The sequence below is a fragment of the Ursus americanus genome, chromosome 25, assembly GCF_024610735.1.
Source record: "Ursus americanus isolate L20-20 chromosome 25, mUrsAme1.1.p, whole genome shotgun sequence".
NCBI classification, from domain to species: domain Eukaryota; kingdom Metazoa; phylum Chordata; class Mammalia; order Carnivora; family Ursidae; genus Ursus; species Ursus americanus.
Window position 1 is genome coordinate 1,359,053 of NC_142151.1, and position 26,694 is coordinate 1,385,746.

Sequence of the window (26,694 nt, forward strand, 5' to 3'; positions counted from 1 at the left end):
AAATGTCCATCGACTGAAGAACAGATACAGAAAATGTGGTGCAAAGCGAAATAAGTCAAGCAGAGAAAGACAATTATCATATGGTTTCACTCATTTATGATACATAAGAAGTAGGAAGATTGGTATGAGAAGAAAGGGAAGAAGGAAGGGGGAGTTAAAAAGAAGGGTGAATGAACCATGAGAGACTATGGACTCTGGGAAACAAACTGAGGCCTTTAGAGGGGAGGGGGGTGGGGGAATGGGATAGGCCGGTGATGGGTAGTAAGGAGGGCACGTATTGCATGGTGCACTGGGTGTTATATGCAAGTAATGAATCATGGAAATTTACATCAAAAACTTGGCATGTACTGTATGGTGACTAACATAACATAATAAAGAATTATTATAAAAAAAGAAAAAAAGAAAATGTGCATATATACAATGGAATATTACTCAATCATCTAAAAGAATGAAATCTTGCCATTTGCAATGATATGGATAGAGCTAGAGTGTATTATGCTGAAATAAGTCAGTCAGAGAAAGACAAATACCATATGATCTCACTCACATGTGGAATTTAAGAAACAAAACAGATGAACATATGGGAAGAGGGGAAAGAAAAAAGGGAGAAAGGGAAACAAACCATAGAGACACTTAACAGAGAACAAACTGAGGGTTGATGGAAGGAGGCAGGTGGGGGATGGGCTAGACGAGAGATGTGTATTAAAGAGGGCACTTGTGATGAGCACTGATGTTTTATGTAAGTGACGAATCACTGAATTCTATTCCAGAAACTAATATTGTACTGTATGTTCACTAACTAAAATTTACATTAAAAAAAAAAGACCTGCTATGTGGTCATAGCATTGACAACAGACCCAATTTGACTGGCCATTCATGTATCTGCCACACAGAGGAGTGAGAGCCCCACAAAGTTACAGAGATCAGTAAGGAATAGCAAAGTCAAGACTGAGAACAGCTGGGTTTGGATTTCCTGGAAAGCCTGGGACAGAGGCCAAGACAGAATCCAGGGGGCAAAGTTGAGCGGTTGTTGGATCAACAAGCCCTGAGCTGCCCAAGGGTAGGTGTCCGTGAGCCAGGTGCAGACACAGCAGAGGCTGGGGGTGGGAGAGAGCCTTCTGGGAGACCTGGATCTCTGAAAGCTCATGAGCACTCACCCTTTCAGTCAATTTCACTGACATTTATTGAGTATGTATGATGTGTCAGATGCTGTCTAGGGTGGGGGATATAGCAATAAATGCATCAGACCAAAAAGAAGTAGCTAGTTGAGTGTATCAAAGATGCTCAATAAACACTGTTGAAAAAATGAGTTTTGAGTTCTCTTTGTGAACCAGCAAATATGCTGTGAACAGGTGCTTAATGTCTCAAGATAAAAATGATAATGACAACACTAGTGATTATGATGATGCCCTTTTTTAAAATTTTAATGAATTTTTATTATATTATGTTAGTCACCATACAGTACATCCCTGGTTTCTGACGCAAAGTTCGATGATTCATCAGTTGTGTATAACACCCAGTGCACCATGCAATACGTGCCCTCCTTACTACCCATCACCGGCCTATCCCATTCCCTCACCCGCCTCCCCTCTGAAGCCCTCAGTTTGTTTCTCAGAGTCCATAGTCTCTCATGCTTCACTCCCCCTTCTGATTACCCCCCTTTCTTTATCCCTTTCTTCCCCTACCGATCTTCCTAGTTCTTATGTTCCATAGATGAGAGAAACCATATGATAATTGCCCTTTGAACTTTGTCATCCTTCCCTTTATGGGGTTTGGGCTGGAGGGAGCCATGACCACCCCATAAATGCTGGGTTGTGCTCTCCCCCCCATTCCTGTGTTGAAGCCCTAATCCACACTGTGCCTATTTGGAGACATGGCCATTAGGGAGATAACTAAAGTTAAATGAAGTCACTAAGAGTAGGGCCCTAATCCAGTGTCTGGTGTCCTTATAGGAAGATGAAGTGACACAAGGAATGCACATGCACAGAGGAAGGCCATATGAGGACACAAAACGGAAGCTGTATGCAAGTCGGGAAGAGAGGTCTCACCAGAAACTGACCCTGCTGGATGTTAGTCTTAGATTTCCAGCCTCCAGAGCTATGAGAAAATTCATCTCCATAGTTTAATACCCAGTGTGTGATATTTTGTTATGACAGCTGGAGCAGACTAAAACTGTGGCCTTAGGGTCTTTGGAATAAAAAAAAATGCTTGCTTCCTTTTAGTTTTTAAGTCCTCTTAAAATTATTTGACTTGTAGCAACCCAGATTTCATTGATAATTCCCCATCCCACTTCCACCCTATGCCTTTATCACTGAGTGGAAGTTTGGAAAGGAGGAAGGACATGTTTTTTCAGTCCTGGATGATTATTGTTTCAACTTTACTGGGTCATAGGATTCCTAGATATTTGGTCAGAAAATTATTATGGGTGTGTCTGCGAGGGTTCTTCTGAATGAGATTAACACGTGAATCAGTAGACTGGGTAAAGCAGACTGCCCTTGATAACGTGGTGGATTTCACCCAATCAACTGAAGACTGCAATAGAAACAGAAAGCTAAGTAAGAGAGAACAGCTGCCTGCCAGGACACTAGTCTCTCGCCCTTGGACTAGAACTGTACCATCAGTTCTCCTGGGGTCCAGCTTGCTGACTGCAGATCTTGGGATCTGTCAGCTCCCATAATCACGTGAGCCAATTCTTTAAGTCAATACTTCTCTCCTCTCTCTCTCTCCCTCTCGATAAAAATGATAATAACAATACTAGTGATTATATTTATATTTCTGAGGAAAAAAGTTCCTGTTCACTGTTACTTAGGCCTTGTAAAGAAATTACTCCGCATCCCAGTAACTATGTATGAATGTATTTCTTGCATGAATTTTTTGGGCTGTGAAGTCACATTCTCAAATATAATCATTTTTGTGATAGCCTCAAAAGTTGAGCCACATCCATTTGAGTAGGAGGTAAGGTAATTTCTATCAGTCACCCAAGAGAAGAGTTAGTCTTCATGATTATTTATATACTTATTATTTATACAATATTTATTTACACTTATGTCTGTAATATTTGCTGACACAACACTTCCTGTGTGCCAAACACTGTGCTAAGGGTTTATCTCTTTTATTCCTTACCATAAACTTCTGAAATTAAAAATTTTATTATCCCGTTTTACAGATGAAGAATCTGACTTAGAAATGTTAATGTCAATCCTGGGGCACCTGGGCGGCTCAGTTGGTAAAGCATCGAACCCTTGGTTTCGGCTCAGGTCATGATCTCAGGCTCACTGGGGAGTCCGCTTGAGATTTTCTCTCTCTCTGCCCATCTCCCCTTCAAATAAATAAATAAATCTTAAAAAAAAAAAAAAAAAAAAGGACATACTAACTCAATCCTGATCACAACTGTTAAGAGGTAGAGCTGGGGTTTGTACTCAGGGAGTCTGGTACCAAAGGCTAAACTCAAATGTTCCATCATTACCTATAGAGTGGAACTGGAAGGGCAAACTGCAGGTGAAGAGGACTTCTCCTCATTCTCTTAGCTTAGACTTTGAGAGTCCACATATCTGGTTTGGTGCTCCCAGGGGTGTGTATTAAAGATGGAGTTCCCGTGTGGAGGGAGACGGGGAACCTGGAGGAAGAGATAAAAAAAAAAAAAAAAAAGACCTGTTAATTTCCAGGCACCTACACTGCTGTGAGATGACAAATTCCGGACAGCAGATTAGATTTTATAATCAGATTATCTAGATTTAGGTATTCACCATGTTTACTTAACTTTGGTTATTCTCTAGTCTTAAGTACACTCGCATATAACAATAATAGTCCAAGCTGTTTCTCCTGTGCTGCCTGGTACTAACAGAAGGACGGGAATCTTTGGCCACAGTAATCACAGATGAAGTGGTTCTCTTTGAAGTCTGCACAGTTGCAGCCACCATAACCATCAAGACACCATCAAGGAGGTGAGCCTCAGGATAAATTTGGAGTCACACAATCCAGTTTACCTTCTCCCGAGCGAGTCTCCTTTCAAAATCAACCTTAAGAGAGTCTGGGTTGTTTTGTTTCAAGCTGGGGAAGGCAGTATTTTCCTATTGGCCCTGATTCTTCCTCTGCTCACACTCCTCCCAATTGGTCGACACCAGAAATGGCACCTTTTAGTGCATCATCTCCATAACTTTAGCTTTTAATCCCTGTTAAACTCACCTCCCCTGAGGTGATCAGCCCTTTAGGCTAACATAGGTCAGCCACACAGAATTCAGCAGAAAGATGACGCAGTGAGAATGTGAGGCGGTAGGCGCTTAGGCCTGGGGGTCAAAGACAGACAAGCAAATTGCAAAGAATGCTGAGGTTGGGGAACTAAGAAAAAAACTCATTTCCCTCACAAGTTGGCTCAAGCTGATTAGAGGCCAGTGCAGAAGGCCTTACCTTCATTGCATCTAAGGTTCTGTTACAGATCAGGTAAACACTTTCTTCAGCTGCCAGCCCCTAAAAAAGCATCAACAGATCTGTGTGGGATAAAGTGGCAACACAGCAAAGATAAGGCAGTTGAGTCATTACCTTCTTCTCTCCGAGGCTTTGGTATTCTGTATATAGTTAATTCTTTACTTGTTAGATTAATTGCCTCTTGTTGGACATTGAAACAATTGGCTGAATTATCTCTCTCTTTTTTTGGGGGGGCAGTTATTTCACATATTGCTGTGAGTATTGCAAAGTGATCCAATCTCTCTGGACCACACCTTGGCAGTATATTAAAAGAGCTGGAAACCTGTTCTCACCACTGACGTTATAAATTGACTTCGGAAAATTATCCGAGAAAATAACACACAAGGAAAATAATAGTACTGTTTCGTGGCATTTTCATATGCATCCGTTTAGAGCTGCTATTCATATCAGCAAAAAGTCAGAAAGAACTGAAATGGCCAGCTTATTAATAGGAAGGAATATGGGGTACCTGGGTGGCTCAGTCCATTAAGTGTCTGCCTTCGGCTCAGGTCATGATCCCAGAGTCCTGGGACCTAGTCCCACATCAGGCTCCCTGCTCAGCAGCCGTCATCTTCTCCCTCTCCCTCTGTACTTGCTCTGTCTCAAGTAAATAAATAAAATCTTTTTAAAAATAGGAAGGAATACTATATGGGTACTAATGTATACCAGTGCGTTGAATTGTGGTCCCCAAAAGACATGTCCACTCGGAATCTCACACTGTTATTTGGGGTACCAGTCTTTTTAGATGCAATTAAGATGTATCAAGATGTGATCATCTGGATTGGGGGGGTCCTATATTCAATGACAATTTCCCTTATAAGCATTAGAAAAGAAGATAGAAACACAGAAGGCCAAATGAAGATGGAGGCAGAGATGGGAGTTATGTTGCCCCAAAGCAGTGAATGTGAGGAGCCACACATTTCTCCAGGGAAGGATTCTCTAGTGTCCTCTATGCTCTTTTCAAGCCCAGGTAGTATCTTTCTAATCATTATTCTGAACTCTAGTTCAGGCATCTTACTTGTATCTATACTGATTCGGTACTGCATCTTGTTCTCTTTTTCGGGGTGAGTTTTTCCGTCTTGTCATTCTTGTAGAAAGTGGTCCCTTTTCTATTTGTAGAATTGCACTAATTCTCTTCTTAGATCTCTGGTTGAGTTCACAGGTGTTCAGAATGATTTGATAGCTATCTAGCTGAATTCCAGAGACCAGACAAAACTAAGGTCCCCTACTCTTCTACCATCTTCCTCCCTCTCCATGCAAGGAGCCACTCAGACCTGAAAAAGGCAAGGAAGGATTCTCCCCTACAGCTTTCAGAGAGACGCCTTGATTTTGGACTCCTGGCCTCCAGAGCTGTGAGAGAATAAATTTGTTTTTTTTTTTAAGAGCTTCAAGTATGGCCTTTTTTTTTTTAAATAATATTTTTTTATTATGTTAGTCACCATACAGTACATCCCTAGTTTTTGATGTAAAGTTCCATGATTCATTACTTGCGTATTAACACCCAGTGCACCATGCAATACGTGCCCTCCTTACTACCCATCACCAGTCTATCCCCCTCCCCCACCCACCTCCCCTCTGAAGCCCTCTAAATTTCTGTTGTTTTAAGCTACCCAGTTTGTGGTAATCTGTGACAGTCACCGTAGGAAACAAACACATATGGAAAGGAAGTAGATAATGTTAGAAACTGAGTAGACAATAATAGTAAATGAAAAAGCTGCAGAACTGAAAGCAGTCTATATGTGCTTATGATAAACAAATATGAATGTATATTACAGAGAAGATTTAGATTATTTAATTTTCAACCTTTTAGTAAAGTTGTTTGAATAAATAGAAAGTATTTGGTATGTTAAAATATGATAAGTAACATGGACTGTTAAAACAACCTAAAAATAAAGTCCATTCCATGTAGCAGCAGAGCCAGGCTAGGACCCAGGCTATTCTTCACTCCAGTCAATTTGACTTTTTGGTTCTTGACTCTAGCGATATTGCCTCATGAGTCCATTTTTAAAACTCAAGTACCCACCAAAACTTTACCCACCTGTACCTGCTTCCCTGTCATGGACTCTTGCTTATAAAGTAGATTTACCCCCTCTTGGTCCAGATATTCCCAGCCTTTCTCTTTAGCCAAACAAAATATTCTCTCACTAAAGGAACCCTTGTGCACTGTTGGTGAGAATGTAAACTGGTGCAGCCACTATGGAAAACAGTACGGAGGTTCCTCAAAAAATTAAAAATAGAATTACCATGTGATCCAGTAATTCCACTACTAGGTATTTACCCAAACAAGTGAAAATACTAATTTGAAAAAGATGTATGTACTCCTATGTTTATCGCAACATTATTTATAATAGCCAAGATATGGAAGCAACTCAAGTATCCATCAATAAATGAACGATAAAAGACGATGTGGTATACGCAATGGAATATTACTCAGCCATAAAAAAGAACGAGATCTTGCCATTTGTGACAATATGGATGGACCTAGAGTGATTTCATTTATATGTGGAATCTAAAAGACAAAAGAAATGAATAAACAAAAAGCAGAAACAGACCCATAAATACAGAGGACAAACTGATGGTTGCCAGAGGGAAGGGGAGTGAGAGGAGTGACAAAACAGATGAAGGAGAGTGGGAGATACAGGTTTCCAGTTATGGAATAAGTCATGGGAATAAGAAGTACAGCATAGGGAATCTAGTCAATGGTATTGAATAGCATTGTGTGGTGACAGATGGTGACTACATTTGTGGTGAGCACAGCATAACCACAGCATAAGTTGTCAAATCACTATGTTGTATACCTGAAACTAATATAACATTGTGTCAACTATACTTCAATTTAAAAAAATAATACACACACACACACACACACACACACACACACACACAGAGAAGTTTGAAAAAAAAATTCTCTCACAAACTCTATTACCTCCTCACTCACCAATCCCCACCCTCCCAAGTAAAGGTGAAGCAGAGAGCATATTCTTTTTTAACCTATTACCTGATTATTTGAAATAATTCAGAGAAAGTGTTAATTTGTAGTTGCATGTGTAACTATACACAGATCTCTAGTGGATCATTTAAGTCTTACTTAATTCAGCTAAATGAGCCCATATGAAAAGTCAGTATCTATTTAGTCTTTCTATTTAATGCATCTATTTCAAATATTTTCTTTTTTTTTTAAGATTTTATTTATTTATTTATTTATTTGAGAGGGAGAGAGAGAGAGCAGGAGCACAAGAGCAGGGGGAGGAAGAAGCAGACTCCCACTGAGCAGGGAGACTGACGTAGGACTCCACTCCAGGATGCCAGGATCATGATCCAAGCCCAAGGCAGACACTTAACTGACTAAAGCCACCCAAGTGCCTCTATTTCAAAAATTTTCAACCTATTTTAATAAAAAGACTTAACCATCCTATTTTATAATATTAAGTATTACGTAGTGTTTCCAATACTCCACCCCATGTGTATCACTTAATACTTTTCAAAATTTTTTATAGACTTTTGCTCACTTGACACAAAATATTATAAGGCAGGTAATTTTTATCACCATCTTTGAAGTGAGAAAACTGAGACCCAGGATTAAGTGATTTTTGCAGTTATGGAGCAAGTTAGTATCAGAGCCAGAACCAAAACCAGCCTAGTCCTATTTCCAAAGGTCCACATTATAGTAACATATTTTCCTTTATCTCCCTCAAAATCATTCTTATTCTTTGAAAAAATAAAACACAGGGAATTAAACAGTGCATATAACATACTACAACTATGTTTTTTAAAAAAGAAAAAAATAGGATCTATATCCATATTTTGTTATATATGTACAAAGAAACTCAAGAAGAAGAAATAAAAATATGAATAGCAGCAGCCAGTACTTGGGAGAGGAAGGAACTTGCTGGATGATAGACAGGAATGGAAAGTTCTTCACACTAGACGTTTTCATACTTTTTTTTAAAAACCATATGACTGCACTGCATATTCAGAAAACTAAATATGTTCTTAAATAAACATATAAAAAAAGGCTTGGCACTTCTTTAAGTAGTTAGAGTCACCTGCAAAGCCTAGTTTCTGAGCTGAGAACCAGGAACTGGGGGAGGCTTCCTGTTTCGCGGTTTGATGATGATGAATGATCTAACATTATGAATGAATGAATGATCTAACACTACTGACGTTCCCTCCCGCAGCTCACACTTAATTAATGGCAATGTTAAGAATAACTAGCACCTGCTCACTATATGCTATGAACTTTTTCAGTGTTTATACAAGTTAGTACCACTCAATCTTCACAACAAACCTATGAAGTAAATACAATTTATATCCTCATTTTGCAGATGAAGAAAGTAAGGCACAGGAAAAGATGGTTTGCCCAAGGTCAAAGTTGGGAAACCAAGATATGAACTCAGGTATTAGAGTCTCAGGGCCCACACTCTCAAACACCATCCCACACTGCCTCTCACTTATATAGCAAAATTATCCCGTTGGGTTTAAGCCTGATCTCTTAAAAAAAAAAAAAAAAAAAAAGGCTTTGTAAAATTCCTTGTATTTCTTGGGAGGATTAATGGGGCATATCTTTTAACCATTGTCTTTAGCACCTCTGAAACAGCTAACTGTCACCTAGGAGACCATGAAATCCACAAATAGGACAGAACAGTAACAAGTACTAAGAGGGAAGGGGGTAGGATCTTCAGAATGTTCCAGAGGAGTGGGTACCTGCTGGGAGGAGGCTGCCACCCACAATCAAGAGACCAAATGCTCAGGGAGATCCAGAGTGTGTAGGGTGGCTCTTTTAGGGTAACAAGCCAATTTAGCAGGATTCCAGCTTGGCAACAGATTAGGAAGGGTGAGCAAAACTCTCAGACAGCACTTTGAAAGGGATCAAAGAAACAGAGTAGCTTCCTTTCAGAGAAAGCAGCCCATTCCATGGGATCCAGCGGAGTCTGCTGGTAACCGAGAGCCTGGCTTGTCCATAGAAGTCATCTGATAGAACCACAAGCTTGTATTTATATCTACACTGAATGACACCTGCCAGGCTGTCTTTGTCATCACTGGTACACTTGAGAAGGAATACCTCCTGCACTTTCCCTCTGCAGTAAGCTGAGCAATGATACTGCTAAAACAGTGCCAAAGATCTGTCTTCTCTTTCTACCTCCACCTCCACCCTTCAGCCCTGATGCTTGCCTTTCTGCTCACCCTCTTTGCTGCTTCTATTTCTTCCTTCCTCTAATTCTCAAGACCAAATCCAAATTTATTCAAAAAATCTTTATTACATGGCCTCTTACCTGCATGGCCTCATTCTGTTTGTTATAGGGGATATAAGAACATGAACTCTGGTATCAGTCTGCCTATGTTCAGATCCCAGCTTTACTACTTAATAGCTATGGGACAATTGGGCAAGTTACTTAATCTTTCTGTATCTGTTTATTATCTATCTAAAATAAAGATAATATCTGCCTCACTGACCTGTTAGAAGATTGACTGGGTGTTATATGCAACTAATGAATCATCAAACATTACATCAAAAAAAATAAATAAAAATGAAAAATTAAATTAAAAAAAGAAGATTGAATTAGCAAATATAAGTGCTTTGAATGGTGCCTGTTGGCTATTATTGTTAGAAGACATGGTCCCTCAGCTACATGCAAAAGAATGGAACTTGACCACTCTCTCACACCATACACAAAGATAAACTCCAAATGGATGAAAGACCTCGATGTGAGACAGGAATCCATCAAAATCCTGGAGGAGAGCATAGGCAGGAACCTCTACGACATCGGCCAAAACAACCTTTTTCATGACACATCTCCAAAGGCAAGAGAAACAAAAGATAAAATGAACTTGTGGGACTTCATCAAGATAAAAATCTTCTGCACAGCCAAGGAAACAGTCAAAAAAACTAAGAGGCAGTCCATGGAATGGGAGAATATATTTGCAAATGATACTACAGATAAAAGACTGATATCCAAGATCTACAAAGAACTTCTCAAACTCAATACACGAGAAACAAATAAACAAATCATAAAATGGGCAGAAGATATGAACAGACACTTTTCCAATGATGACATACAAATGGCTAACAGATACATGAAAAAATGTTCAAAATCATTAGCCACCAGGGAAATTCAAATCAAAATCACACTAAGATACCACCTTACACCAGTTAGAATTGCAAAAATTGACAAGGCAAGAAACAACAATTGTTGGAGAGGATGTGGAGAAAGGGGATCCCTCCTACATTGTTGGTGGGAATGCAAGTTGGTACAGCCACTCTGGAAAACAGTGTGGAGGTCCTTTAAAAAGTTAAAAATTGAGCTACCCTATGATCCAGCCATTGCACTACTGGGTATTTACCCCAAAGAGACAGACATAGTGAAGAGAAGGGCCATATGCACCCCAATGTTCATAGCAGCATTGTCCACAACAGCTAATTCGTGGAAGGAGCTGAGATGCCCTTCAACAGATGACTGGATTAAGAAGTTGTGGTCCATATATACAATGGAATATTACTCAGCCATCAGAAAGAACGAGTTCTCAACATTTTCTGCAACATGGACGGGACTGGAGGAGATAATGCTAAGTGAAATAAGTCAAGCAGAGAAAGACAACTATCACATGATTTCTCTCATCTATGGAACATAAGAACTAGGAAGATCAGTAGGGGAAGAAAGGGATAAAGAAAGGGGGGTAATCAGAAGGGGGAATGAAGCATGACAGACTATGAACTCTGAGAAACAAACTGAGGGCTTAGAGGGGAGGGGGTGGGGAATGGGATAGGCTGGTGATGGGTAGTAAGGAGGGCACGTATTGCATGGTGCACTGGGTGTTATACGCAACTGATGAATCATCGAACTTTACATCAAAAATTTAAAAAAAAAAGAAGACATGGTCCCTGTCCCATACAAAAGGCTTTTATCCAGTTAGAGAGACAAAATAAGACTTTCTAAAATAAAGAACAAAACAAGGATCTATTGACTTAGTAAAATGAATAGTTTGGCTATTAAGTACAAGAGACTATCTGAAAAGAGAAATATCATGGCAATACCAAGAATGGTCAGTACAAATGTCATAGAAGGAGGAATCTGGATGACTGATAAGTTGAGATCTAAAGGATAAGCAGTCTATGGAAAGGTGAAGCACAAGGGAGAACACAGGGCCTGCATGGGTTTGGGCGTGAAGCTAATTAACAGTAAGAATGAAGACCAAGAGTTCGCGTGAGAGACTTTAGGAAGAGGAGAGAAGGAATGTGAGAGGAGAGAAGGAATGTGGGTCCAGGTTTTCTCTGCAGTTGGAAATATAATTAGATGAACCCTGAGAAATGAGAGATGGAGTTGGAGACTGGGAGGTCTTTCAGATAGGTACTTGAATCCATGAGAGTAGAAAAACTCACCAAGAGAGAATACGTAGAAAGAGAAGAGCTGTGGGCAGAGCCTTGAGGATACACTCACTTCAAGTTTGAAGGCCAAAAGAAAAAGAGAAACCAGCCAAAGAAACAGCAAAGGAGCAGTCAGAGAGGCTAGAGACAGATGAAGGCACCAAAGAAGAGACAGTACTCTATTGCATTTGGAAAACAAGTCTTTTGCATAAAAGTACAAATGGGTTTTTTCTAGAATGTAATATCTCTCTGAGCGTGAGAATCTGTTGGTTACATTCTAAGGACCATACAATTTGGTTTTCTGCCCAAAGGATCTCTATATATAAATAAAATTGATGTTACTATTTTTTTAAAAGATTTTTAAAAAGCCAGGTGCCCTGATGTTAACACTAAAGTGACTTTTTTGGGGGCACCTGGGTGGCTCAGTTGGTTAAGCGTCTGCCTTTGGCTCAGGTCATGATCCCGGAGTTCCAGAATCGAGCCCAGCATCAGGCTGCCTGCTCAGTGGGAAGTCTGTTTCTTGGCCCTTTCCTCTCATTCTCCCTCTTTTTCTCTCCCTCAAATAAATAAATAAATAAAATCTTAAAAACAGTATATTGTTGGGGCACTGGGGTGGCTCAGTCAGTTAAGCATCTGACTTCGGCTCAGGTCATGATCCCAGCAAGTACCACATCGGGCTCCCTGCTCAGCGGGGCACCCTCTCCCTCTGCCTCTCCCCCAGTTCATGCTCTCTCAGTCTCTCTCTCTTAAATAAAATCTTTAAATATATATATGTATATATAACTATATATATATAAAACTATACATATAGTTAAAAAATAAAATAAAGTGACTTTTTTCTATACTGACATACTTCTGCAAAAATCCTTTTGTTTTTCAACCAAGTCTCCAAATACTATCTTACGCGTGTCAGTCCCTGCCTCAGGTAGTATAATAGGGACAAGGGGATGTTAAAAGTTTCAAAGAAACAGGAGCTTGGAAATTGTGTTAAATATGAGCTTGGGTCAGTATTAAAATTAGAAGTAGGTAATGAAATCCCAATCCTACCTATTGGGATCTGGCAGTGCTGGTGAAAGTGGGCATTAGTGGACATTTCACCATTCCATTATACCTCAAGCTATTTAGCCACCACAGAAGAACAACTGGCTGCACGGCCTCTTCTCCCCCAGCCCGACCTTTCCGAGATCATGTCTACTCTCCTCAGTAGACAGCACCCAGCTGAGCCAGTTAGTCTCACTCATGAACATTCTGTCTAGAAATTTCCATTTTTTCAGTTTTTCAAGCACCTGGGCTACCGAGAGTGTTAGATGCTTAAAAAAAAAATAAAACTGAGAGATGCCTGGGTGGCTCAGTTGGTTAAGCATCTGCCTTCGGCTCAGGTCATGATCCCAGGGTCTTCGGATCGAGTCCCGCATCGGACTCTTGGCTCAGCGGGGAGCCTGCTTCTCCCTCTGCCCCTCCCCCTGCTTGTGCTTGCTCTCTCTGACAAATAAATAAAATTTTTAAAAAAAGAGAACTGAAAGAAAATCAATATTAACAGTGGTTATCTCTGAGTAGTGTGATCACGAGTTCTATATTTGCTTCTATGCAATTATTACTATTTACCAAAATACATATGCATTGCTTTAACACAAGAAAAATAGTCATTGTTTTATCAGGAGGCCTGGAGGCCCAGAGGCCAGTAAACAATATCTGGAGCGCTACTTTATCATTGGAGGAATGACACAGAGAGGGATTTCATAGGCTGCTAATGGCATTGTGCACATTGCCTTTAACTTCACTTCTTACCAGTCCATAAAACTAAGGTTTCCAGAGGGAGGGAAGCAAAAGGGCCCTATTTTCTTCTTGTAAACACTTCATGTATTAAATTCCAAAGGGGTGCTACCGCAGGGAGCTTGCTTAAGTCAGAGAGTAAAATTAGCAGAATTACAACTGGCCTCACCTGTGCATGCCAGAGGTCACACTCCATTGGCCCTGGGACTCCGTGCAAGAAGGGAAAGACAGCAAGGTAGTGAGAAGGTGCCTATTTGCAACTCACATCAGGCCTTTCTCTTTCTGCCATTTCCTCTGGCTCTTTCCAGCAGATGGCAGAGGCTGCTTGAGTGCCAGTCCAGACTCAAAAAATCTGAATGTCCAAGGTGAACAAGGGCCTGCTCTTATCTGCCCACTGTGGCTGTGGTGGTTACCAGAAAGGCTGAACAGACTGCTCCATGTTTGCACGAAGTGACAGTAAAGAGGCAGGACCAGTACCTGTGAATCTCAAACTCAGAGGTTCTGTGTTTCTAGGCTTAGGAGAGGGTGGACAGGTTTCAATGTATTAAAAAGGGAAAGCGTGGGGGCTTTCTACACTGCGATCCTATCACACCAAGGAATACTGAATAGCTAGTAAGAATGAGGCAGCTCCACATAAGCTGATGAGGAACAATCATCCAAGATTAATTAATCAACAGTGGTGGTCTCTAGGTGGTCTCTAGGCAGGAAACTGGGAGTGGAAAAAAAGATATTCTTTTCCATGAATATCCTTTAGTAACTTTTGAATTCTGTACCATGTGTATAAAACTTCACTATCATTTTTAAATGGTTACATGCACACATGGTGCAAACACATACATGCAAAAGAGTGCAGATCGCGGCACGAAGCTATGACGTACCTCCTCAGTGCCTTGAAGCAGACCAACTATGCCCTTTGCCGGCCCGCCCACCTCCACTCCTGTGATTGCCCACAGTAGCTTAATTTCATCTCTCCACCTCACCCCCCAACCTTCCCAGCCTCCTATCTGACCAAAGAAGGTTATTACCCATTGCTGCTCTGCTCGGCATCCCTACATTTTAAAATACCTGTTCTATGCTGTATTCTGTCAGAACCTGGTAAAGCTCATCAACTAACTCCAGCTAGAGTTACCCCTCCAGACGTATTTGCATAGTAACAGTGAATTTCAGCCAGAGAGTGACTGATTGTAGGGCAAGTGTAGCAGAACCGTAGCGCAGTGAAAGGAACACCAGACTTGAGGGTCAGGAGACCTTGATCTTATTCAGGCCACGTGACTCAGGGCAAATCACTTCACCTCTCAGAGTCTCAATTTCCTTAACTTAAAAAAGCGGGGGGGGGGGGGGGGGCTATAAGAGATGGTCTTCCCAGATCTAACACTCTACAAAATCCCCCCATACAATGCTGATGGCCATCCCCTCCAAACTTGATGTGTACTGGGTGTGTTCGACAGCACTGCCCGGAAGAGATATAATGTGAGTCATATATGTCATCTTAAACATTCTAGTAACCCCACAAAAAAGTAAAAAAACAGCTGAAATTAATTTTAATAAAATTTATTTAACCCAATATACCCAAATATTATCATTTCAACATGCAATCAGTATAAAAATTATTGAGTCTCCATTTTTTCAGTATTAAATCTTCAAACTCTAGTAAGTGTTTTACATTCACAGAACATGTCGATTTGGACCAGCCACATTTCAAGTGCTTAAAGCCACCTGTGGCTAGTGGCTACCATACTGGACAGCATGGGTCTAACTCTAACAAGGAGGCCCTCCCTTTATTTCTGACCTCGTCAAGCCCAGACTTGAAGACTGATATGAATACCAGTCTTCATTCTTAGAAAAGGTCAAAGTCATCAGTTCTGAGTTCTGAGTTCTGAGTTCCTTGACTGTCTAGGAAGGTAGCTGGGGCTGGTTACCAGACAACGTTGCAGAGTTCAAGACAAATATCAAACAGAGAACCTAGAGGCCTACAAGCCCAATAACATGCAGGAACTTCAGGGGACAGACAGAAAAAGGTTTTGGGCATAGTCAGGTCTTCTTTTTACTCAGACTTTTCACAATACAAAATACACCAAAAGCACATGGACCTTTTGTCACGGTAGCTCTATCAGTTCATTAATTTAAACACCTCTGATACCTTCATATTTCCTAGGTGCTCGGTTAGGCCCAAAAGTCCCTATGAGATAATAACTCACTAACAGATGAGGACACTGAGGCTGAGAAAGGACAGGTCACTTTCCAACAGTCACACACTCATGAGTGGTAGAGCAGGGATCCAAACCTGATTCTTAAACACTGCAACGAGCCACATTCCCTAGCTTCAAAGAGCTCACAGTTACTGGAGGTAACAAAGAACTTCACAATTATAAGGCCATGGGGTCACTACCACTAAAAGGTGGAAGCAGAGGACATCAGGAAAGGATTTCCAAAGGTAACCTTTGAGTAAGTCTGGAAATTTGAGGGGCTAAGCAGGTAAAAAGTGGGAGCTGGACCTTCCAGAGGGAACAGCAGGTGCTAAAGGTACAGTAGCATGGAGTATGTTCGGAAAACTGGTTGGGCAGCTGGAGGGCAGTGTGCGTGAGGAACAGAGGCACCACCTGAAAGTGGAGGTGTTAGCCAAAACCAGTGCATAAGGGGCCTTAAATTCCATGATGAATTTAAGAAGAAATGCCATGTGAGGCATGGGAAGCCATTAAAGAGTTTTATCTAGGGTAGCGAAAGCGACCAGATTTTCACTTTGAGAAATCATTCTAACAGATCTCAAAGCTTACCTGCCTCCTCCCCTCTCCAGGGTTCTTAACTCTATTTAAAAGCCCACATGTAAAAGCATAGATTTGTTTCTTACAGAGGTGGATCACACCCTAGGGACTTACCTCCCAAGGGCCTGTGAGGTTTACTTCTACCCATTTTATTAAAGAGGAGTTGTTGACTTGGAATTCCTGAAAACCAACCTCGGGGAAACTACTAAGCACCTCCTCTATTCCTGGCATCAACACTGCCTGAAGCCCCAGCTGGGGGTGGTTTGCTTGGCCTTCAGCCTCGAAGGGCTAGCCCCTACTGGAAGCCTTTTACAATTCGGACAGCATAGTAGTGTTTTACGTTTACTTGCACAGAAACATGTAAGATTCTTGTGGCCAGTGACAGAAAACACTGAAACATTTCAAATACCCAAATGCTATAGCCCCAATGCTTCCTCCCCCTAACAATGAATTGTTCATTACTTTCAAAACCCATATCTTCCCTCTGTCCAATTCCCTCCACACATCCCTTCCAGCTCACCTGATTACCCAGTTCCATTTTCAGTTCATCAGCCTCTGAGGCTGGCCTACTTTTCAAGGCCACACGAGCAGAAAAACTTGTACATTATACAAACAATAGACTATAACTAGAACAACAGGACATAGAAAGTGGGGGGAAGGAGGGGAGCCAGCAACTGTGGTAACCAGGCAAGGATGCAGGCAGAACTTGGTGAAACAGCCATCAGACAAAGTAAAAACACACTATTTCAGGGCAGGGAGAAGGAACTGACAGGAAGAAAGAGAGCAAAGGAATACTGAGTGTGTAACAAAGCAGGACTTGGCCACTGACAACCTGGAAAATTGAGCTGAAGCCCAAGAGGCACCAAGCAAGATCGCTTTACCCAGCGAGAAGAGCAGAGCAGCCTTACTTTGCTCTCAACAGTCAGCTGGGTGGTTCTGAAAGCCACGACCTGGTCTGAAAAGAGGGCCCAAGTAGCTTCAAGCCCATTGCAAAACCACAGGAATGGTGTATTGGTAAATAACCTCTCTATGCTCCTCCCACAGATCTGGTGCAGAGGAGCACAGAGGAGAATTAAGAGGCCCTCTCAGATCCTCACTCTGCCTAATTAAGGGCCTGCCCTGTGAGGCAATTTTCAGAGGTAAGTTTTCCATGGAAGTGAAAGGCCAAGGGTCATTCCATCAAGAGTTTTCTGAACTTCCAGCTTCATTAACACCCTGACCTGAAAAATCAATCCCTTGCCTCTACCAAGAAGATGGAATATTTCATGGACACACTCTCCTTTCTCAAACTCCTCCTTTAGAAGGGGCCTCTGGGTATAAGGGAGTATTATTCTGGAGGACTTGTGCTCTCTGGCCCCACTTTGTTCCTATATTACCTACCTACACCAGCCAAAGTGGGGTGCAAAAGGGAGAACATTCAGGTGGCAAAACTCAGTTCATCAGAATGGATCAGCTCTTTCTAGAATTGGGGCTGGCCCCACTCCCTTGGGGGCCCAGCCAGCAACAGGAGGGCTGCTACGGATGAGTGACTCTGCTTCTGTCACGGCAGACCTGGGGAGTAGAGAGGTTGAGTGGAATGGGAAAGACCACTCAGTCGTGGATAGGAAGTCGGTAGAGAGAAAACATGGCCTCCTGGATCCGATGGAAGAGCTGGGCCAGCTTGTAGAGGAAGGGCAAGGAAGAAGGAGAAGCTGCAGGAAAAAGGAAGATTGCTGTCAGTGTGTCTGCCTTTACTCCCTCCTCTCCTCCTCAGCCTCAAGTCCCATCCCTTGGAAACTCTACAACTTTCGGAGTATGTGTGATCTTTTTAAAGCATATGTTGATGCTTACTGTTATTTGCTCCCCCCCCAACAATAAAGAAAACTCTCACTTTCTCTAGGATGTATTCTCTGGGGTATATTTTCTTCACTTGGATTACAGTGACCTTAAGTTTGCTGAGAAAAAGATCCAAACTTACTATGTTTTAGCCACACACACACACACACACACACACACACTGGTAATGGTGGCTGCCTCTGGAAGATATATTTGAGAAGAGACTTCACTACATTCCTTTTCATACCTTCTCAACCTGGAGCCAAGTGACAGTATTACCTATTTTTATCCTAAGTTAATTATATTGAAAATAAAGTACAATCTACCTCTTTGGAATTAGGGCTGAGTTGATTGGTTGGTTTTTCCTTATTTGATTACTGATTTTTCTTAACTTTTTTCTTTTTTAAAAAGAAAAATGTTATTTTTAAAGAAAGCTACTGACAGTCTACTCTTTTTACATCCTTCCTACCGATTTCACAACATTTGCAGCAACATGGACGGGACTGGAGGAGATAATGCTAAGCGAAATAAGTCAAGCAGACAAAGACAATTATCATATGGTTTCACTCATTTACAGAACTTAAGAAGTAGGAAGATCGGTATGAGAAGAAAGGGAAGAAGGAAGGGGGGTAAACAGAAGGGGGAATGAACCATGAGAGACTGTGGACTCTGGGAAACTGAGGGCTTTGCGGGGGGGTGGGGGGGATTGGGCTAGCCCGGTGATGGGTAGTAAGTAGGGCACGTATTGCATGGTGCACTGGGTGTTATACGCAACTAATGAATCATGGAACTTCACATCAAAAACTTGGGATGTACTGTATGGTGACTAACATAACATAATAAAAAATTATAAAAAAATAAAAAAAATAAAATGGACATATGTATCTGAAAAAAAAAATTGCCTCTTGCAGTCCCCACTCATAAGAGCAGGACTTAAAACGACCACAAAAAAAAATTCTAAATTTTTATCAAGTCTCTGGAACAAAGAAGAAAGTCAGAGAGTGGACAGGAATGAACACCAACTATCCTCACCTTTCCTGAGAACTAACAAGTGACTCTTTCCTTAAGCAAACAGCTGTTCAGAAGGAATTCCTGCTCAGTGTTCAGCAAAGTAAAAAGGACAACTTTGAGCTATGCAAAAAAAACACCAAAAAACGCTCACCGAATAAGAGAAAGGGGAATGGGGAACATGGGGAAGACCTAAAGATTAAATCAAGAACTGGCAGGTTTTGTTTTCATTATGTTTTAAAGATTTATTTATTTATTTGAAAGAGGGAGAGCACGCATACACGAGAGTACCCACATACGCTTGCAAGTGGGAGAAGGGGCAGAGAGAGAGAATCTCAAGCAGACTCCCCCACTGGGCTCAGAGCCCACATGAGCTCCTTGTGAGGGCTGGATCTCACAATCATGACCTGAGCAGAAATCAAGAATCAGACGCTTAACCAACTGAGCCACCCAGGCATCCCAAGAACTGGCAGTTTTTAAAATAGACAAATTATTTGTGTGGCCCTGGGCTAGTTACTTTTTTTCTAGTTCTTAGGTTTCTCAATCAAAAAAGAAAGGAAAAGAAGGGACTGGAATAAGGATCTCCAGTTTTCTCTGCAGTTTTGAAAGTTATATAATTCTATTCTAAATTTAATTCATGAGTAGAGATTAGATTATAACTCACATAGAATAACACAAACATAAAAATCTAAAAGAGTGAGCTCCTAATCTTTGGTCCAGCACTGAATTTTGAGGAGTTAATCCTCAGGAAATAACCAGGGTTGTTCCCAAATAGCACTTAGGGAGCTCATGTCTGCTTCACAGCACTACAGAAAACAGAGTAAGAAATCAAATGTTCAACAATAGGGGGTTATTAATCAATCATGGAAATTTCTGTAAATTGGAATATTATTTAGCCATCTAAAGCCATGTTTTCAAAGATATTTATAACATGCAAAATTGCATCTGTATCCATACAGAAAAAGACTAAAAGTATAACCATTACAATAACAAACTTAAAGGTGGTTTCTATTTTCTTCTTTATACTTTTCTCTATTTTCCACATTTTCTAAAATGTACATATATTTCATTTACAATTTAACACAATTTTTTAGATATTACGATGAGGAAATTTTTTTAATTCTCACATTCTAGTCAGAATTCACCGCCGGATAAAGTAGATGACAATGACTCAGAGTCAATGTTCGAGGGTCAACAGAGTAGAGTGAATTTCCTCCAGACTGCTCTCATGGACTCCAGGGCTGCTCTCTCCTAGGTGAGCTGAGCTGGCCCTTACTGAGGTCCAACAGTCCCTCCGTATAGAGGAGACTCAGGGAGAAGTGGCACCGGAGAGGCTTCCATCCCCAGGAGGGCTCGCACAGACCCAGCCCCTGTTCGACAGCCCCTTCCCCAGGAAGGGCAGGAGAGAAGACAGGCTTCGTTACTCACCTGGATCAAACCTCAGCACCAAGAGGCAGAGGATCAGAGCGGCCAGGAGGCTCTTTTTGAAGGGCACGGAAAAGAAGTGGCTCACGGCACAGTACCAAAGCCGGCGAAGCAACATCGTTAATGACAGGAACTTGTGGGAGAAGGAGCCTGGTCGGGGAGACAGAGTATAACTGCAGGGTACCTCCATGAGACCCAGCTTCCCTGACTCTGAGCTTGGAGCTTGATTTTGAGAGCTGGACAAAAGGCAACAAGACTAGTTCACTCCTGCAGTTCATGAAGTGGTTCTAAAGGAGATTCCAAAAGCTCCAAAAATGTTTTAAGGACAAACTACACTAGAATGTCATCTCCTTAGAAGAGACTTTTAATAGACAACATGTACTCAGCTGGGTAAACCTGGCATATTTGGTGTACTTTTTTAAATATTATTTTATAACATTCCTTATATTTTCGCCTAAGATATGTGCAAAGAGCTACACAGAGCAGTAGTTCTTGATTATCACATTAATGAAGGAAAATGAAAGGCACTTAATATATATAGTGAAGAATTTAAAAGAATTCAGAAGTCTTAGATTGTAGATATGAACACCACCAACTCAAGAACAAGTGGTGGCAAGTCTGACAGAACACTCTGAACTTGCCATCAAACCCGTCACATCATCTTTCCTCCCCAGGAGATGGAGGGGCAGAGGGCTGGGGTAGCCACAGGCATTCCCGAAGCCAAAAACCTGTTTGCAAAGAAGTGATTCAACCTCAGCAGTTCATGCTCTTTAGCACACAAAGAAAAAACTTTGGAGAACAGGATTATAGTTAGTTAAAGAACTTCCATATAAAAAAAGAAGGATCATGCCTATTCTCTATGTGCCAAGAGAAAAATCAAAGAACAGTGGCTAAAAACTACCCCAAAAAACCTTAAATTCAGCATCAGGAAGAACTTCCCTATAGAACTGTCCATAGATGGAATGAGCTGCTTCTGGAAATAGTGAATTTTCTATCCTTGCATGGACTAGATGATCACTCGAGGAAAAGAGAATGCGAAAGGGAGCGCCTGGGTGGCACAGCCGTTAAGCGTCTGCCTTCAGCTCAGGGCGTGATCCCGGCGTTATGGGATCGAGCCCCACATCAGGCTCTTCCGCTATGAGCCTGCTTCTTCCTCTCCCACTCCCCCTGCTTGTGTTCCCTCTCTCGCTGGCTGTCTCTCTCTCTCTGTTGAATAAATAAATAAAATCTTAAAAAAATAAAATAAAAAAAGGATGAGAAGGAATCAAAGACCAGGGGAAGGGTCTGGAGTAGGGCACCTTTAAAATCCCTTATAACAAAATAACATCCACACCCACACCCACCCCTATGCAGGCATCCCTTGTAGGATAATAGTCAGGTGTACGATGTTGGGTCTTAAAATGGTTTCCCTAAAAAGCCACTGTGTGAAACTACACTCCAATGTGCAGAGGTGGGCTGCCCCTTAAAGGCAGACATCAATCACTGAAGAAGATACCCAGGAGATCTAGTAAGTAAAGGCAGACAGGAGGCTGGGTAGTGGGGCCCAAGCTGAAGATAAGTAATTTTTATCTAAGTCAAGTTACCAAGTTATTGTATCAGCTTCTTTTCCTTTAGCTATCCCACAGCATACCTCAGCTGTGTCTGTATTTGGGCCAGCCTTTAAAGGAGGAATAACATCCCACTCAGGACAGCATGATAGAGACAAGAGATCTAGTGAGAGGACCCTAAGGAGAAGGTGGCTTTCAAGAGACAAGAGTTAAGGTTCTGAGATTCAGTGACACCTCCCAGAGATTCTCCTTCCACTGCCAACTACAGAGGGTCAGGGCTTGGCTTTTTAATCAAATCAACAGTTTCCTGTTCTTCGATTTGGGAGTTACTCATACAAATACTTGCTCCCAAGCTCCAAGGAATGTCATGATAAACCCCAAGGTATAGGAGAAAGCCCACAACTTCATTTTATAGAGGCCACAGAAGGATAATGTCCTACCTTCCTGGTTTAGCTTCTGGGCCTCCTCAGAGCCCGAGTGTTGAAGTTTCTGCTGTTGCCTTGCCTTACTAATGGCCTGGAGTACGTCCAGCCGCTCCTCCTCACTGAAGGCTGCAGAGCCCACCACTAGCTCCTCAGCCTCCGACAAGCAGCCCAGAGGCAGCAGCACCAGCTGCAGATGAAGTTCTGCCAAGGCTCTGTATTCTGGAAGGCCCTGATTGTCTGGATCTTGCAGCCAGGCACTGACCACTTCCAGCACAGCTCCAGGCTCTTGCATTTTGCTGTATAAAAGAACACTGCAACCCCAAATAATCCAGTTTCAAAAAAAGAACAGTCAGTGCTCCATGGTTGGTTCACCTCTTGTAACTACCACCCTCTCCTACCCAGTCCCTCCCGTGTCCTCCAGGCTTTCCCTATGGGATGATGATACTGAGAAGAATTACGAGTTCCTAGGAAGTAGCAAGAAGCTCTCTCAGCTAGGACATACTTCACTTCTGTCGTCCCAGTTCACATCTCCTATTCCCATTGTCCGCTCTCCTCCTCTTTTCCTCAACCCCACTCCTAAATCCCCCCCCTTCCTCATCCTTTATAGCTAGGTTTTGAGGTCAAGAACAAAACAAAACAGTACACAACTAATGAATCATCGAGCCTTGCATCGGAAGCCGGGGATGTACTGTATGGTGACTAACATAATAAAAAATCATTAAAAAAAAAAAAAAGAACAAAACAAAACAAAAAACAGGGAAAGAATTAGATATAGAGGGGAATGGTAGGGAAGGGGGAAAGAGAAGTTATTAGGCACTGATTCAAAAAAGGACATGAAAATCCTCTTGTTCCTGAACTGATCCAATGAGTCAGAACAAGGACCTACCACAGTTCCAGGACTTTGGGAGGTAGCTTTTCAGGGACCTGGTAATACCGAAGGACCCAGGACAGGACTTCCCGCCACCGATTCATTTCTGCCAGGGCCTGGATCCCCACAACACACAGGGAGCATTTCACCTCCAAGGAGCTGTCAGCAGAAAAACCAATTCAGGTTTAGAAGTGGTTCCCCTCCAGGAAGGCCTGGGTGGCTCAGTCAGTTAACAGGTGACTCTTGGTTCCTGCTCAGGTCATATCTCAGAGTTGTGGGATCAGGCCCTGCATCAGGTTCTGAGCTCCAGTTCAGTGCAGAGTCTGCTGGAGATTCTTTCCCTTTCCCTCTGCCCCTCCCCCCACCCAGTCTTACATGCTCTCTAAATAAATAAATAAAATAGGAAAGAAAGAAAGGAAAGAAAGCAAGGAAAGAAAGGAAGGAAAGGAAGGGAAGAAAGAAGAAAAATGGTTCCCCTGTTTCCATTCCTACCTCCACCCTGGGACTGTTCCTCCCCAGTTCCCAACACAGCAGCCATCACCTCTATCCTCCTCATTAGTATTTAAGTGGAGTTCAAATTACAACTGGTCTCACTAGCCCCAACACAAAGAAAACTGCCCTTTCACACAGGAGTTCAAAGTTCCTGTAAATCTGGAGGCAACTCAATTGTTGCCTCCACACATCTTTGAATCCAGGTGAAATCAGGAAAGGGGTAACATGTAGCACAGGTGTGTGGGTGGAAAGAGAGCTGGAGCTAAGAGTTTGCATAGAAGTGGGGATGGAGCAAGGTTTCTGCCTGAGTGTAGGTACCAGAACTTCACAACTGGCCTGTTAGCACCACCAAGTGAGGTACCTCCAGGCACCCCAAATCACAGTCTCCGGCATTTACTGCAACAAGCCCTTACCCAACCCGCTAAAAACACAGCAGGAGCTCTCCAGTTCATCCTTCTCTGGGGTCGGCTTTGACTATTCTACCCACCACCTCCCTAGTGTAGCCAAAATCAACATTACAATCCACAGAGAAATGATGCCTTCAACTTCCTGAGGAGGCTACCAGCATTAGAAAGAGCAATGTAGGACCAAGGTTTTCTCCAGATTGATTCTTTAATCCAATCCTTCAACAGGACCAGTACACTACTCCTGCTCTGAATTCTATTTCCCTTCATCAAGCAAGGTCAGAAGTGAAGAACCTGGGGAGAGAAGTGTACCTAGCTAGGAGAGGACTTCCACCACCTGCCTATTCCTGCTTACCGAAATAATGTAACACTTAATACACATTCTATGTTCCCACCATGCCATTCTACACTGGAATAGGGAGAAAAGAATTGGCTGTGGGTTCCCACTAAGCTCTGTTACCCGACTTGACCACTTCTACCTCATTGTGCAGTGCCTCAGTTTCCTCCTCTGTAGAATGGGCACGCTGCCTCTGAGAGGAACCACTAATGAAAGCAAGGTGTAAGGCTTCTTGTGAGCAATCTGGGAATGACAGAACTACCAAAATCTTGAGTCCCTCCCCAATATCACCCGGAAATGAACAGAGCCCAGCACATACATGCCCGCGTCATCATTGGCCAAGCTCCTCCAGGCCCGTTCACAGGTTTGCAGCGCCGCCTGGAAGTCCAGGTGCACCACCAAGAGGTCCGCAGCCTCCTCCAGCAGAACCATGGCCGCCGACGGAGGTGGGGCGGCGCGCACAGGCTCGCTGCTCCTCAGGGGCGCCCCGAGTCCCCTAAGGGGGGCTGCAGGGGTCGAGGAATCACTCTTCATTGCCAGCCTGGACTTAGGGCCTGTGTCTTCAGACATCAGAGTGGCAGCCTCTCCCGGGGCTCCGGGATATCCCGCGTCGGCCTGGGAGAAGAGGGACAGTCCTCGTACGCTTGCCCACAACCCTTCCCGAGGCCGAGTCCTGGAGAAGGAAAAGTTAGTGGCCATGTCTAAGGCAAAGGCTGGGTTAGCCGGGTAGCTGCTCCAGCTCAAGACAGCCTGGAACACGGGGAACCAGTTTACACCTCATATTTGCAGAAAAGCTACCTCCCTGGAATACCTGCCTCTAGCTTCTCTGTCCCCACGACATTTACTGATACCACCTTATCCCTGGGGAGTCCCGTTCCAGCTTCCTTTTTTATGAGTATAGACGTTCACTGCAGGCGCCATACAAGGGAACAGACATCTTTCCGGCTCTCGCAGCCCCCTGCAGACTCATGGCGTCCCGGCGGCGCGGAGGACTCCGGGAGTTGTAGTTATCCGGCTCTCGTCTCAATCGCCCTCTTGATGTGGATGGGGGAATTTCGGACTACAACCCCCAGCATACAACGCCACAGGAACTGTCGCTGTCCCCGGAGAAAACAAACTGGCACCAAAGCTTTGGGAAATAACAAAACAGAGGCTGTGTTGTGAGATGCGGAGGTCCCAGTAGTTGCACTTGAGGCCGGACAGAGGAAATTCCAGTAACGGAGGTGGAGTTATGAACAGGCTTCTAACTCTGAGCTTCTGCAGGAATAGCGATTAGAACAGGAGGAGGACAGAGCCGGAAAAGCTCTGAAAGGAAACATTAGAGCTGGACACTTCCTTCTATGTTCCGCCTTCCCAGGCATAGTCACATTTATCCAGTGCTTACAGGGCCTAGCGCTATGCTAAGTGCTTCTTGTGCAATCTCATTTAATCCTTCCCTCAACCCTGGGAGTTAAGAACAACTGTTACCCCCGTTTAGCAGGCGAGGACCTTGGAGCTTATTTAAACAATTTGCTGAAGGTCGCACAACAAGGAGGTGGCAAAAACTAAGTCAGCAAGGCTATTTTTGCTCAAAGCCATGTATTTAACTACTATTCTGTTCTGCAGGACAGGACTGTCTATGCTTTCTATTCAGAGAATTTACAAATCATTGCCCAAGCAAGTTCCATAATGTCATTGAGACTTGTTTCTTCATATAAAATAGAGATATTGTGAAAACAAAGCCACACAGTGTGTAATGCAATTTAGAATAAAGTACTAGAACAGAGCAGGTATTCAATAAATTATAGCTATAATAATAATAATAATAATAATAATAATAACAACAATAATATAAATTTACATACATACATAAATTACATTTATTATTGTATTGTGTGTGTCACCCAGACTCTGTTGAATTTATACTAGGTTCTCTCAGCTTTAGTTTCTCCTCAGTTCCCTACCTTTTGAACTCTTTGCAAAACTTCTCTGGAATTGTTTACTCCCCTGGTGATTAGATTAGAAAGGCCAG

General features: G+C 42.5%; 1 protein-coding gene across 7 annotated transcripts; it reads right to left on the bottom strand.

Moving 5' to 3' along the window:
• Positions 1-1,674: 1,674 nt before the first annotated feature.
• On the bottom strand, positions 1,675-25,680 carry PEX26 (peroxisomal biogenesis factor 26). 7 transcript variants are annotated; one of them, XR_015721582.1, is made up of 8 exons: positions 25,003-25,676; positions 23,469-23,609; positions 22,598-22,893; positions 20,614-20,760; positions 4,934-5,061; positions 4,408-4,467; positions 3,467-3,616; positions 1,675-3,339 (listed from the first exon to the last, which is right to left on the bottom strand). XR_015721582.1 is itself a non-coding variant. In XM_087855441.1 (6 exons), exons 1-5 carry the CDS (start codon positions 25,380-25,382, stop codon positions 4,454-4,456), a joined length of 978 nt encoding a protein of 325 aa, XP_087711567.1. In that variant the 5' UTR covers positions 25,383-25,675; the 3' UTR covers positions 3,348-3,616; positions 4,408-4,453. The 7 variants fall into 7 exon arrangements, 4 of the variants coding, with proteins under 4 accessions (XP_087711567.1, XP_045631357.1, XP_087711568.1 ...); XR_015721581.1 differs by lacking the exon at positions 1,675-3,339 and having other exon boundaries at positions 3,348-3,616; XR_015721583.1 differs by lacking the exon at positions 1,675-3,339 and having other exon boundaries at positions 3,348-3,616; positions 4,934-5,065.
• Positions 25,681-26,694: the final 1,014 nt, after the last annotated feature.